Genomic DNA, 15687 nt, shown 5'->3' on the forward strand with positions numbered 1-15687 from the left:
CATAGGAGCAATAAAGAAAATCTGCACTTGAACAAAAAAGAAAATATGCACACAAACAGTTATGTGGCCTTGCATGACATGACTGCAAAGGTTTATTCACCTAATTAATCAAGACAATCCTCTTTCACAAAACTTGTTGGAAGTGAAATATTCATAAGAATTTGTGACTAGCTTGTGACTCCTTTTTTAATTGCGGTATATAAACCAGACATTTTTCATACAAGCTTGATTGCTTAGATAAAATTCAAGTTGCATCCATGTGTGATTTGTTAGATGATTCCCATCAAAAAGGTCAGTAACTTTTTAATGCAATTTTTATTTTCTTTTTTAATAAGCCACAATAAAACCATATAGGCAAAAAAATCCTTTATTTCACTATTAGCTGTATAACCAATATGCATAAAATGGTGGCTATGTTTTGTTCAAAACAGTTCCAAACCCAAAGAAAGCTCTACTGAAAACATTAACCAAAACCCTTTATTCCTATAAAAATAATAATAAAAAAATATACATTCAAGAGGTGTCTACACTTTTAAACAATAAATTAAACTTTGTTTAACATCAACATCAATTTACATTTCAAATGATTTAAAAGAAAAGTACAGAGGAGGGTACAAAACAATCTCATTCCTTACCTTCCAAATACATCAAATACATTCTTTATTCCTTTAATGAACTGGCACCTAAGATCTTAGAAGAAACTATAGAGTGCTACAGGAAAAAAAAAATAAAAAATAAAACCCCCCCAGCCAGAATCCTTGGATATTACCTTCTAAGATTTTGCTGACAAAAACACTAACTGAACTTATATGAAAATACGAGTTTAGTGACTGGAATAGTGAGATCTTCTTCAAAACTTGCAAAAAAACCCAAACAACTTTGGTTTTCCCAACTGTTATCCAATTTATTCCAGTGCTATTAACACATTTCCATATCAGTTGTAATCAAGGTCAGTTTTAATCAGTACATCATTTGTGAGGATGAATGGCAGGCAGATTTTTAAACCTTTTATGGGATTGTCCCCATTATATACCTTGTATCTCTCTATTAAGGTTACACAATGAAGTGTGAAAACCTAAATAAATTATGTATAGTACTCACTGCACAGGTCACTGGAATGTAAGCACTGAGACCTGTCATTTATTTTGCAAAACCTGGATTAGAAATAGATTTACATTTGAGTGTATATTGTAATTCCCCACCTAATTTCTACAGGCAGTAATTTAATTCCTGTTAAACCCCAAGTTTTCAGTCATGTATGCAAAGCTCTGAATTAGAAGGGCCTGACCAGGATTAACCCAAGTGCTGCCACGCTCACCTGCTGCTTAACTAAAGCAAATGAAGCCCTCTGCAATTAACACTACTGAGCTCAGCTTTTTTTTTTTTTTGGAAGGGAGTGCTCTGATATTCTTGCAAACCCATACAGATACACTGGATCTCACTTTGAACTAGACTGCTCAGGTTAGATAATAAAAATACAATCAATTTAGGCTGTGGATTTACTGTGCAGGATTTCAATATCTTTTCCCAGGGAAGGCAGCCCTTTTTCCTTATTCCTGAATCAGGGTCACAACCAACCATGTGCAAGCAAGTTGACAAATAATCAGGAATTTGGGCTGATGATGCACTTTCTGTGCTTTAGTGGCCATACTGCACACTAGCTGAGAGACAATTTGCTTTAAGACAAACTGCACCTAACTTCTAGCAGCTAACCTTTGTATTTCTGTATTTTTGCAGAAAACTCATTTTTTTTTCCTTTTAAAAGGTATGTTTTGTACAGAATTTGGTAAATAGTGATTCCTTACTTGAAGATTCAGATTTTAACTTTTTTTTTTTTTTAAAGCATAAATTCTAGCTTGGTGCAAGACGATTTCCTGATGCTTGGGAGAGCAAGCTTCAAGGAATATTTACAAAATGTTTATTCTGCAAAAGGCTGGTAGAAATATGATGCTACTCTGGCTTAAGTTGGTAACTGATGTTAGGTAGGGGGTTTAATAGCCCTAACAAAACATCTGCTCCCTCTTAAGCATGCAGGGAAACCTCAACAGTTACCCAGCCACATGCAGGTTTCATTTATGTCTCAAAAAAAGACATAAAATGAAAACAGCCAATATAGTTTTTAAAAGGAAAATATTTAAGATTTTTTTTAATACTACTTAAGAGCACAAAGCAGTAGATGAGGAAAATGTTCCACTTAAAATTATTTTCTAGGTGGGTTTGACAAAAACTAAATCCTATGGCAAACAGTATGGCTATTTACTAAGAAATTGTTCCAAGGGAAATCATGTGTTTGAAACAAGGAAGCGTTTCAAACACTTCCTTCAAACACAAAAAGAGGCAAAAAAAAATCATATTTCCCACCCCCACTTTATCTGTTAAAAGCATTTTCATGTTCACGATGTTTGATTTTTTTCCTTTTAATATTTAAATTAAAGCCAGGTCTTATCTGCCCTGAAGAAAACGATTCTTACACACTTTTCCATATATCTTTATGATTTATACCCCTGCTAGCAACACTGTTTAAATTGCTCTGAAGGGAGATCAGTTGAGACTTGTCTGAACACCACACTGCCTTTACAGCAGGTGAAAAAAAAACAACCCTTTCTTAAGCAACAGTAAAATCACTTCGCCTGAGACAAAGCCAGTTTCACACTTTCACTTTCCTACACTTGTAGGAAACCTCAAAGTGATTTTATAAGGCAAAACAATGACATTTCAGGAAACAAAATCATGAAAGACAAGTAAACACAAGTTAAAACAGTTAACAGTACACTGAGGTGCTTCACTAATGTCTATTAAAATAAATGCTTTAATATTTTAAATACAACTTTAATGAAAGGTTTACCTGCAGCTAAGCCCAAAATAAAGCACAAACTAAGATTACTCTTATCCAAGTAGTCTGCAAGCAAATGTCCCCTCTTGAGATGAATTTGACTTAAAAAAAAAAAAAAAGACAACAACAATATTTCATGGTCTCTTATAGTCCACACAATTTGTTTTTTTCCATAATATTATTGATCCTCAACATTTGCTCTTTATATGAGTCGTAAGAATGCTACTGTCACAGAGCTAGTGTGAGCTGAAAAATGGTTAAATCTATTGATATTATGTGGAACTTCTTCCTTTTGATTCAGAGAAACTTTTTTCTTTAGAATGACAGGCTTTGGTGACTGTAGATGCTACTGTTTGAAGCTTATACAGTATTAAAGTACACTAAAACTAAATCATATTGCATTAGACATACATTTAAACTGTTAATGTAAACTACAGTTAAAACTGACAGCAATTTGAGACGGCTGAGCACTATCAGTGTCAGAACTTAAATGCAAGAAACCCATATAATCAAAGCATTGTTTTATATAATGAATTAATCATTCACTTGGCCTTCAAACAAAGTATTTAATGAAAAGTTTACTTTCTATATAGCTTCAACTAATAAATGCTTTTAACCGACTAGACTGGTTGCAGGTTACTAATAAAAATACAAACATTTCCCAGCACATGTTCTCTGGAAAGGCTGAGAGAGTAAAATAAACTTGCACTTAAATGCTACAGGACAGAAAAATAAAGCCATTATCAGTGAAATAACTATGTTTAAATTATAATTGACTGAATATTAACCATGTGCATCTATTTTCAATATTTATGTATTTACTCTGACAGAAGAATACTGTCTACAGGGAAGAGCTTTTTTGTAAATAAGTATCATACTATACTTGTAATAAAGCCAATGCAAGGTTGATGATACAGTTGAGAACTGTAGTTCTTTTAAAATACATATATATTTAACCAAGATGTCGCCCTGAAAACTCAGCTTCTGAGCTTGCTGACATGGTTTTCTAAAGACTTTCCCAGGACAGTAACTGTAAACATAGGTATGTGTACATTCTTTCTGTTACACGTCTTGTGATGGACATCTGTCATGGCCAGTGCAGTGAGAAAGTGTAATCCTGACCATCCAATCCCTGGCCATGGTCAGAAGCCTATAAATCCTGGGGGGAAAAATAAACTTTCTCTTCTCTTCACCACACCTCGAGCTGTGTCCGTGTGATCTGTTCATCTTCAGCGGCAACACCAAGTACTGCATAGTAGGAAATATGAGGGTAAAAAGGAAAACCAACAGTTAAAAAACTGAATATATATGAAGACTTATTGCTGAATTTGTGGGTACACTTTGACTGCATATAATTTAGTATCAACAGGATAAGAAAAGGATAACAAAGACAGGATAATTAAAAGCAAACCCCTGGATTACAATTTTTTCTTTTTTCAAACACCACCACTGTTCAAGGTTTGGTTGTATTTTAATGATTTGTATTTCATACATCTGATTACACAAAAGGAATTCATGGTTTAGGGCACTGTTTTTCTTATTTTTAATAAATAGCAAGACCTGACCCTTTCACCTCTGTCTCAGAAGTGTTCCTGTGTGAGATTTCTGTAGATGCACTGAATAGGCAGTTAAATTATTTCCATATAAAATATAAAGCCACTAAGTTAAAATTTGTTTAATTCTGTAGAAATAAATGTTAGTGTATTTCACAGTGATGAAAACCTCAAGAGTTTATTGCTCCCTCTTCATCCACCATCACACCAGATATTTTGAATACTTATTTTCAGGATCATGCCAGCACAGGAGAAACTGAGGGTAAAATATTTATGAAGGTTATACAGAATCTTGTCTTCACAGCATTTTCTACCATTTGCCAATTGCTTGATAATTAAAAACTTTGTGGTCACAAGTTTTAACTCCCACCAAACCTCACCCCCCCAACCTAATAAATTAAATCTAAGTCTTCACCATTTCTTAATTTTTTTCAAAACAAAAGCTGGCGTTAAGATGTTTTCATAATTTCATCTTGCTTTCATTGCAAGATCAGATCTAAGGCATACTTCATTCAGTGCAAAGTCATCACACACAACAGAGAGAAGACAAAACCCCTTCAATTCTCCCCTATGGACCCTACAGGTACCTGTGCAAAGCCCAGCAAGACTGAAATAAAGATGGACACAATATACAAGATATGTGTGAAGTTAGTATTTGCTCAAAGGTATTTAAAGAAAACAAACAAATAAACTTACAGAGATTACTATTTATATAGCTTTGAGTATTCTCTCTGTGGCCAGCAATTTCAATCAAGTTATTAAAATCCAAGAACTCCCCAATGGTATTACCAAACCCATCCAAGTTTACCAGAACAAGAGCAGCATTTGTTGTCACAATATGACAGTCATCATTTAAATGCACACATACTGACCCAAGTCAAGCCTATACCATATATCTTGAGACTGGAGTTATACAAGAAATACATTTACAGTGCTTTGGTAAGTACATATTAAACATGAAGAAACATAAATAGCAGTTGGAATATAAGAATAACCTTGAACACAAAGAAACTGTGAGTACTTCCATGAAAGACATGGATGTCACAAAGATGCTCTAAATATTTTCTTAGAATTTATTTTCTTGCCTTTTCTCACTTCTTGACAAACTATTAAATGCAAGTCATGCCAACTGCAAGGGATGACTGAGACCTGGGCAGGGGAAAACTTAAACAACAACAACAAAAAAAGATATTTTAACAGACAGGCACACACATAACAAAGCTTCCCAAATAATATGTGCATGTCCACTATCATTTTACCTTTGCATTCACACAGATTGAGATACCTGGTGCAATTTAGCAAAAAAAGAGTGAACCAGTTTTTTGCCTTCCAATCTATGCCAAAACAAGCAAGATGACAATGATCCAAAATATTACAGAAAACTCCAGTTGAAGTGAAATTTGGAATGCTCATCTAAGGATGAGCACAAACCTAATCACCGTTCAACCTAACAAAGCCAAGAAGGTTTCCATGTTGCCATCTACTCTGCACATCTCAATTAAAACTCTTTCAATCAATAAATAGTAACCACGTATCTTCCTCAGCTATAGCTAAAATTGTAATCTTGGATAAAGGACCAAGCTTACAAAAGTCAAGTCAGCAATTTAGCTCATCCTACGTGCACTTTCTTGTTATCTCCCGGAGGGGGGGGGGAACCATAATCTTCCAGTAACATGAGAGATGCATATTGTACAGCTGTGATAGTTTCTATAATGAAACTCCAGCTATAAATGATAATATCCATAATACAAACCATAATTCTGAAACACATCTGAATATGTGTGTGCATATATATCTCTCTGAAAAAAAAATTATCTAATTTTCTCTTTTATACATATAAACATCTGGCTAATATGCCCCATAAAAATTTTTCCCTATTTAGAATTAATTTTTTAAATAACGAAGTTTTAAACAGTCCCTTAGAATATTTTTCAAACACTATTAAAAAATGAATAACTATCTCAGGTTAATCAAAAAGCACACACAAAATAATTTAACATTATACAAATGTGGTTATACTGTTCAGAAAGTCCAATTCTCTCATCTGAAATGAAATAGAGACCAGTGTACCTTAGGGTGAATTATTCAGCAATGTACAAATTCATTCTCTCTTTCCACGTAAATCTTCAGGTGAATTTAACTGCGTTTCTGTATAAGCAAGAAACACAGTAAATCTGGAGAACTCTTGCAAAAGGGAGTCGTGTTTCGCTGGATAAGAGTGCTTTTGCTGGAGGGCAGCAAGTCAACATTTTATCACTGTCTGAACACTAGCAACACCTGTGCCCTTGTAAGCTTCACACCTTGAAATAGCAGCAACATATTTGATGGGTTCAGTAGTAATTTTTCTTCCAGTATTGGATTAGACTACTCTGCATATACAGTAAGTCAAAAGTCTAGTACTTGTGTGCAATATTAATCCACATTTACATCTGAGAACTCATAAATACACATGGAAACAAACATGACAGAGAATTAAACCTCGTTTTAAGTTAAAATATTTTCAGTCCACATACAGAAACAGCAGTGGAAAGTATAAAGGAGACAGACAGCAGAAACAGAAGAAAAGGGGTGCAATAACTAAAACTGTAAGAAGTAGATCCCTATCAAAAGGGCAAGTTGCAACTAAAATTGATCAACAGAAGATGTAGGCGGTACCACCTGCATAAATGCCTAAATGCAGCATTATTTTCACATCACATACAGTAGATGTGATTTCTAAGCAGCATATTATAACAGCTGGCATACTCACTAATAGATTTACAGTAACCAAATACTAAATTTCTCCAGCTCAGCGTTCAGTAGGTATGCATAAGCCTTTAAAGCTCTTCGTCAGCCTTTTAGTCAAGGTTACAGTTCTATGGATATTTAGTATCCCAAAAGGAAAGTTACAAATATTCACCTTCAATGAACTTTCATATGATACAAATATATTAAATACCTTCTTAAGATGAATGATTTCAATAATAGTTTTCTTTTTACTATTTCAAAGGAAACTCAAGAAACTTTGTAACTTCCAAAGTAAAGGGTGTCTTAAGGCAGTAAAAGATATTTGTTAAGGTTTCCATGATTGTTTATGGTTGTTTATGTGAATAATGCATATTACACACAATTGCTGTCATATATTTATCTATGTGACTTTGTTATACTGTACATGATTTAGCAATGTTCTTGAGAAATTTAAAGTGCCACAGTTCAAACGTGCTCATCTGTCTTTTCATGGGCTTCTAGTCCATTCTAGTTGCTTTCAGAAACAAGCCCTTGCTCTACTTAAAGAGCAGTTTTTTTAGGCGAAAAAGGAATTCATCCTTCACTGCTGTGCTAACTGGAATCCAGTGGTCGAACCAATCCTTCTTTGTAAACACGAAGAATAGCTTCACAAACAAACTTGTATTGACTCTGTGTAGGAAAGAAAACACAAAAACATTTATGGATGTTCAGTTAAACTGCTGATTAGACAGTATTATTGAATAGGAATAACAGTTCCATGGCTTCCTTTTTTCCTGAGCAATGACAGGAGAGGAGCTACAAGGATGGGAGGAGAAAATCCTACTCTCCTGTCTGTGTTCACAGTAAACAAAGCTGACATTTACTCTTCCTTGAAGGACAAGCACTAAAAATCACACACCAAGGAAAATACAGTTACCCAAACTAAAAGAATACGTGCTTAATTTTCAGGAAATAGGAATTATTTGTAAAAACTATGCATGACTTTTGACTAAGTTTAACTTGATATTTACCTTCTTTATACATCTCATCTATTTTGGGTGGGGGGATGGGGGGGAAGTTGGTAGTTATCTGATTATTACAGGTATTCTGAGCTTGCCAGTCCTGCAGTTACATATTACTGTGCACATTTAAATTACATGACCAAGGCCACATTTAAAGTTGCCATATAGGATCTATAGGTGCAACTACCTAACTGAAGCCCCCCCACTTTTTTTTTTCCAAACCACCTACAGTACCACAGGAGTCACTTTATTTTCAATTTTTGATCAGACCACATATCTCTTTTTGTAACAGAAGGGGATCAAAACCTTTCAAATTAACATTTTTGAAGAGCAGCATCCACATTAATTCTTCTGTCACTCAGCATTTTGATCTCAATTAGATCTTAAAAGTCTTCAAAAATTAGAGTTTCTTTTCTACATTATGCTATTACAAAGACTAGGTCTTCCACGACCTTGTAATATAACTATTTGTTAAAAACAATTAGCCTGTAAGCCTCGGCCTAAAAAGTGATACAAGGAGACATTATCCATAGGCCTAGTGCAGAACTGAAAGTCCAGCTAGCCTGAATAAATTTTTATGACTAACACAATCCTGAGAACACAAGATGACTGAAATTTAAAAGAACTTGCAAAGATCAAAGCATCCTCACTTCTGTGAAAGTACTATTGTCAAAACCCCAAAATGAACCCTTTTCTCCAAAGTTCCATGTCATATATTCAGAGAAGCAAAGCTTCACATTTTTTACATCCCTTTGTCCATCTTTGAAATGTTCTCCCAGCTGCCCTTGTATTGACAGTTCCCACCAACTCTTCTGAAGCATCTGGAAACATTCTCCCACTATCTCCCAAAGAGAAAGGCTAAAAGATAACATTTGGACTGTGAAGGACCTTAGGTTGCCTTTGTATACCAGCAGTTAGGAATGTTATTCTTGTCCATAACATAACACAACACACTTTCTTTTAAGTACAGAAAAACTTTAGGAAAACAAGAAGGTGGAAATGAGTTTTCTGCATCTTGATTTATCTGGATTTTCTTTCAACCTTTCAGTCAATTACTCCCACCTTCAGTATCACTTTGTTCTTATTTCTTAATTACCTTGACTTGTCTCTTCATTGTTATTGTCATTTCCATATTTCTACTGCCTGAACAAGCCAGATGTGGTATTTAGCTCTCTGTTCAATACTTCTGTTAACTTGTGTGATCAAGTTACTGAACAAATAAAAGAATGAGCACTTCAGCATTGCTTCCTCTGACTCAATCTCTGACTACTTGTTTTCTTTACTCTTATCTGTTTCATGTATTCTTATTGCTCACTCTACTAGCTACCTCTATTATGTCCATCCTAAGCACTGTATTCTGCATTGTTCAGATACCTAATTTCTCTTTATCGGAAGAGAAGGGTTAATCTTTCCTTTTTTTAATGAAAAGCCATACAGTTACACCAACTTTGTTATAGCTTCATCATTTTGGTTCAAGTTTTTTTGCTGCTCAAGGTAATAAAACCACTGGTCTTTGAGAAACTACAGCAATCATATGATTAACAGACTCTAAACTGACCAAGTAATAACTCTGATTGGCCCATTCTTTTTGAGTGTGCCCTGTCACAACATGCATCTAGCAAATCATTATCACCTTAGAATTGGAGTACACACAGAGTGTACCCCACAGGGCAGCTGAACGTGCTTTAGGCAAAGCTATTAAAACTGAACAATCCCTTCGTTACAACGGAATAATCTCTAACGGCTTCTCCCAGAAATCCTACATGGGATATCAAATATGAACAGTGAAGCTAGGTGGAATGCAGGCATGGGAATGCAATAGAGCACCCAGGATAGATCCAAATATCAACATGCAGCTCTCTGGTATTCTGTTTTCTCACAGCTGAGTACGTGCTTCTGTGTCTCATTTACAGCACAGTATGCCAATTTTGCTCACTGTCTTTTCACAACAGTATCTACCTTCTTCAGAAATAATACATGAATTTAATTTCACAGTATTGCTGCCACAGGTCATCCCTTTCCTGATTGTGCTGACAGCAAACTGCATAACACAGCAAGCAAGGTAAAGAATCCTATTTTGGATATTCATTTTTTGTACCAGGAGTCTGACTGTAGCTGTATTTATTACTATAAATATGTCAGTTATGTCAAAGTGTGGAGTGAAAGGACAATTCTGTCTGATTTCTGTTGTAGCAAAAGGGATTCAGTCTTCTGGCAAGCTGAAGTTTACTTCAGGTTTTTACATCTGATTATCAAGAAGAGGATCACTTCTAGAATGCTGAAGCTGGAACTTGTTCAGGTAATTTTAGAAACTGAGGGGTGTAGACAGGTGCAACTGCAGAAGTTAACACTCGGCTTCCTTAAACTTAAAGCTAGTGTTCTTCATCTCATGACCACCTTTGTCATCAGCTCAGCTTCTACTTCAGCAAGGAACAGGCAGAGCACCTTTCAAACAACTGTCTTGTCAACGATACAGTGCTGATCCCCTTCCAGAGAGTGCACTCCTGCTGCAATGAAGGTGAATCCCAGCAGCATGCACGCACAAGCTCTGCTCACTGAGCGCTCTAATGGTACACAGGCAGCTGCAGATTCTGATGCTTTCATGCCATTTGATGATGCAAGATTTCCCCCACATCTAGTCATAATGCTAATACCTGCAATCATTAACCTGTTAATGAATAGAATTTGTCTTTTAAGTTTTTTGTGATCAAATGGATTTGATTTCAATGCGTTTTAGGCATTTTCTTTGTAAGATGAGACAGAAATGTTCAATTTAACTGTGTGGCTTTCTATGTCTAAACACCCTTTCGTTTCTCATAGGGCATTTAGTTCTCCAAGATAACCTACACTCAGAATTTTTGTCATTCAGCCTCTCCTAAAGGAAGAACAATCTCTAATCCTTCATCCTTCTCTAATGTCAATATGTTCATTTCCAAAGCTGACACAAATTTGCTCTCATGAATTCAAAGTTGCCTCAGTTTCATCTTAAAATCACTTCTACTTTCATGTTTCAGCTACTGAGGCTACACAACTTGTCCGTATTTTTTTCCAGCTGAGTAGTGGCAACATTAAAAAAAAAATCCATAGTACATTCTTATGGAATTTCTGCTCTAAAGTGGCCTTTCGAAAAGCCATTTCCTTCTTTTCAAACCAGACCACAAACACTTTGCTTTTACTTTCAACTTAATAACTTCCTATAGTACTCTGTATTAGAAAAAAAAGCAAAAATTTATTCTAGGTTCTTGAAGAGAATTTAGACAAAGGACTGTGAACAGATGATCAGTACAAGTCTGACTTTGGGCATTCTAACTACTTACAATGTATCAAAATCAATTGTCTTTTCCTGGCAAGATAAGAAATATTTTAGAAACAGATAAATACATGCCTCATTAGCAAACCAGCCTTTGCCACCATGCTACATTATGCTAAATTTATGAAGTTTGAAATATAATGATAACTGAAGATTCAGACTACTAGATCCTTTAAAAATATTTTGGACCTATTTTATAACTTGACAAGTGCAGTATATATACAGAAAAATATGCTTCCTCTCCATCACTTACTGATGTTTGCACCATCATAGCTCTCTGGTCTCTCATTTTCCGTACAATATCCAGTGGATAAACAGGCTGGTTCCTTTCAATTAGGCACATGGCTGTTTCCATAGTGACCAGCACACCAGTGCGACCGATTCCTGCACTGTGAAATGCAACAGGAAAATAGTCTATAAAATTAGGTTATTGCAATGCACCAAATTCATATCACAATGTTAATAGTAGGTTAACCTTGGAAATTGCAGGAAGACCATAGTAAAATTCAAAAAGAGTGCAAAGTTTATTTTTACCGCAACTTCAGTAATATTTTGTGGTAATTACTGAAAAGAAAATATTTTTTAATATAAGTAAAACTAAAACCTCACCTAAAGCAAAGGCATTTTTAAACAATTAAACTGTTCAAACTTCAATGGTTTCGTATTTTTGTCTTAAAAAAGGTCAGATCTAATTGACTGCTTTTATGACACACACTTGAACAGCAGGAAAAGAATTTTTTCAGTACTATTCAAAATGAGATTATAACAGTGGTAAAGGATAAAAACCAGAGAACAAATTAAATTGCAGATTATCAGATCTGTGATAATTATGTGACTAAGCCATTTCGCCATTTCAAAAGGTTGCAGGAGAAAGGGAGACAAAGTAAACTCATCCTTTAGATATAACATCAGTGTTTCTGTCTTCAGCAGTAAATGCTCGTATTGCATGGTTTAACATTTTCATCTAATTCGAGGAACCTCCTGTCCTGAGAAACTTTTCCCACCAAATGCTTATTCTAAGGCTGAAGCAGATCTATAATCAGAGTTTTAAAACACAAGTACCTGCAGTGAACAAGAACTGGCTCATTCTTTACTCTCTTTGGCCTCATACAGGTCACAAACTCCAAGAAGTCCATGGAGTCATCGGGAACGCCATGATCAGGCCAAGCTACGTACTGGAGATGGGTGACGGTGTGTTGCTGTTCTGTCTAAAATACAGTAAAGTTTTCAAACAATGGCCAGTGTTATGACTCCTGTATTAATGTTTACTAGATACAAGTCACATTTTTCACAGCAAGTATTTTCTGCAGATGCAATAAGAGGTAGATGGTGTAGAAAACATTTGTGATTTTAAAATTCAGTGTGAAGTATGGACATGTAATAATTCATAAGGCATAACATTTTCTAAATCAGTGAAGTATCAAGTTTAACTTCTGTGAACTAAACATTTTAATTTTTTGATTTATTGACTGTTAACCTATTACACTTTGACATCATTGATTCACCTGAACTAAAATGCTACAAGACATAAGCATAATAGTATTATACTATAGTACAGAACTGGTTGGAAAACTGAGAACAGCAGAACTACTGAGAACAATACTAATAAAACAGGGGGTTAGGGCTATTCAATCTATTGCAAATATGTGCATGCACACTTAGAGATTCAGGTATAATAAAGTTGACTGCAACAGTTGCTAAATCTGGTTTCTATTAGAAAACAGTATATATACATATATATCATTCATACACACATGCTCATTGTACATATATGACTGACATCTGTATGATGCACAGGAGGATACTCTTCTGTATGGAAGAAATATAATTAGTTAAAAGATTCTGTTGTACAAAGAGTTCTTTTTTTGAATCAATTATTTGTAAAAACATCACGGTTTTACAGAAGTTCTTTCAGTTTAGCTTTTTGTTAACTTCGATTATGAAATCACTCAATCATTTCTGCATTCAGATTGGGCTGAACTGTTATGTTACAGATGTAACTAATGGTTAGGGTGGGAAGAGGCTCGTGAGCTCTGCTGCATCATGCAGCAAAGATCTCAATCCTTACAAACTGTGTCCCCATGTTCCTTTATTCCTTCCCCATGTTTTGCAATAGCTAACCCGTTACCTGCATTTATTTTCTGTCCATTGCCGGACTTAAAATTTGGCAGCCTTCTGAAATAAAACTCTCCTTTTTGACTGGATTAGTCTGTAAAAGCTGGCTGTTCCCTAGTGGTCCACACAGGAATGTTTTTGTGATGCTAGTGACTTTAAAACTTTTTTCCCCCTTTTCTCTTACACTCACAACTGCTGAAATATAGGACATGTTTTAAATGTCTTCAACTGCTTGTTTTCCTCTCCCACTTGAGGGTGCTCCACTCTCAGGGAACAGGCTAGTAGGACACAAAAGATGGAATAAGTACTACCTATGTACTAAGTAGAGTTTTAGGGAATACATTTATTCCAGTCAGAGCAATTTCAGAAATTTACAATTGCCCTTAAGGACAAAAAGCAAAACGACGCAGCTCATACTTTGCTTCTTAAAAGCAGAGCCTGAGCAATCAACAATTAAAAAGGGCCAGCATAAGACCCACATGGACAACGTAATCTAACATTAATGACCAAGCTCACCATAATACAAATTACATCAGGATCTACCATCCATGTCATCGAGAGATGCACAATGACCAGGATCTCTGCATGAAATGTATGTATGGCCTTTTGCTACCCAGCTCTACTGAGTAGAAAAAGTTGACCTTGATCAAATGATTACCATTCATATTTTTCTGAAATGCCACAGATTAAAAAAAATAAATACAAAAACATGTCTAGAAATGTCTTTAAATTGAAAGTCCTTCTTTAAAAATCTGCACATGCTTCATCAGAACCTCTTCAAAAGGGAAATGAGATAAAGCAGCAATTACATGTAACAGTTTGAGCTCATTGTCTTAAATTAGAGATGTCTGAATTACAGCATCGTGGTAAAACAAATATTTGACTAATTTGAAAATTATCCAAGACTGAGTACCCAGTTGTCCTTCATGTGCTTCAAGAACCAAAAGTTATACAACATGGATAAGTGCCAGTGGCACACCTGAGAAACACTGACAGTCATCTGTAGAAGCAAGAAGTTATTTTTCAAGCTCAGAACAAAGGAAAGAGCTGACTTAATTTTTACTTATCAGTGCTTCAGGCTCAAATAGAGTGAGCTGCATTTAGTTAAATCGTTTACAGGCATCAGGTACAAGAAGTATGTTACGTAAGACTTATTCAGAGTGAGAATACACTAAGAACATGCAATTAGCCCTCAGAGCTGCTGCTTTTGCTATAAGAATCTCCAATTTCTGTTATGTGCCCTAATCATCTTTAGAGACCAATATAGGTGTTTGTTAATTATTCCAGTTATGCTTCGAGCCTCAGTGTAGCCCTCTAATTATTTGTGCTTTAACACTATCAGTTTTGATTCTTTTGTTGAGTTCTTCTGGGATGATTCAAAATGCTGAAGCTTGACTATTCTGTCACTTGCTTTTCAAAATGCACAAGTATTTTAAAACACTTTATGTGTTATTAGCAATTTAAACCTGATGTAAGCAGTAAATATATTCATTTATATTAGAATTAGTTTTTCTATGTCTAAGCTTTTACGTCTCATGCAGAAAATGTCAAAGCAGTACTTTGATGAAGTCATGATTTTTAAAGCTATTTTTAGAATTTTTTTTTCTTCTTTAAAAAAGTAATATCTTCAAGTCTAGTGAAAATCAGTTTTTTAAATACAGAAAATGTCAGCCAAACAACACTCCACATGGAAGTAACTTGCATTAAAAGACCACCAAAGTTACTAAAATCTAGCACTTATACATGCAAAAATGCTAGAAGTATAGTTACTGGTTCCATAGTTAGCCCTACAGTACATGTTCGGCTATCAATACCTATTTTTAAACACTATTCCTCCCAGCTCTCCCTCCATTGTATAAACCTGGTAATGGAAAATAAGTGGCAACTTGTCATTATACTCATGTATCAAACCACTATTTTCTGCAACTAAGTTTAAGTATTTTCCAGAATTTTTTCTTTTTGCACACAGGTTTTCAATGATAGTCATCCTAATGATTGATAAATGTATAATATTTCTTCATAAAAATCTGGTTTTATTTGTTCTATTTTATGAGTCTTAGAGAAAGTGAGCCAGCAAGAGCTGCTTATGGCTTGGTTGCTATTTTTGCTTAATTTGACCTTGTACACCTTGCTATTCCAAAACTATTT

At 35.0% G+C, this 15687-nt stretch overlaps 1 protein-coding gene across 5 annotated transcripts in view; it reads right to left on the bottom strand.

Annotated features, from left to right (window-relative positions):
- Positions 1-209: 209 nt before the first annotated feature.
- PTPN3 (protein tyrosine phosphatase non-receptor type 3) overlaps positions 210-15687 on the bottom strand; it is a 167334-nt gene continuing 151856 nt past the window's right edge. For 4 of the 5 annotated variants that reach the window (XM_058832835.1, XM_058832832.1, XM_058832836.1 and 1 more), the window contains exons 25-27: positions 12487-12632; positions 11678-11813; positions 211-7782 (exon numbers count right to left, since the gene is read on the bottom strand). In XM_058832835.1, coding sequence (XP_058688818.1) covers positions 7705-7782; positions 11678-11813; positions 12487-12632 — 360 coding nt within the window. In that variant the 3' untranslated portion in view covers positions 211-7704. Of the gene's footprint in view, positions 7783-11677; positions 11814-12486; positions 12633-15687 lie in introns of all 5 variants that reach the window. The other variant, XM_058832834.1, reaches the window with a different exon arrangement.

Source organism: Poecile atricapillus, chromosome 2 (genome assembly GCF_030490865.1).
Source record: "Poecile atricapillus isolate bPoeAtr1 chromosome 2, bPoeAtr1.hap1, whole genome shotgun sequence".
In the NCBI taxonomy this organism is placed as follows: domain Eukaryota; kingdom Metazoa; phylum Chordata; class Aves; order Passeriformes; family Paridae; genus Poecile; species Poecile atricapillus.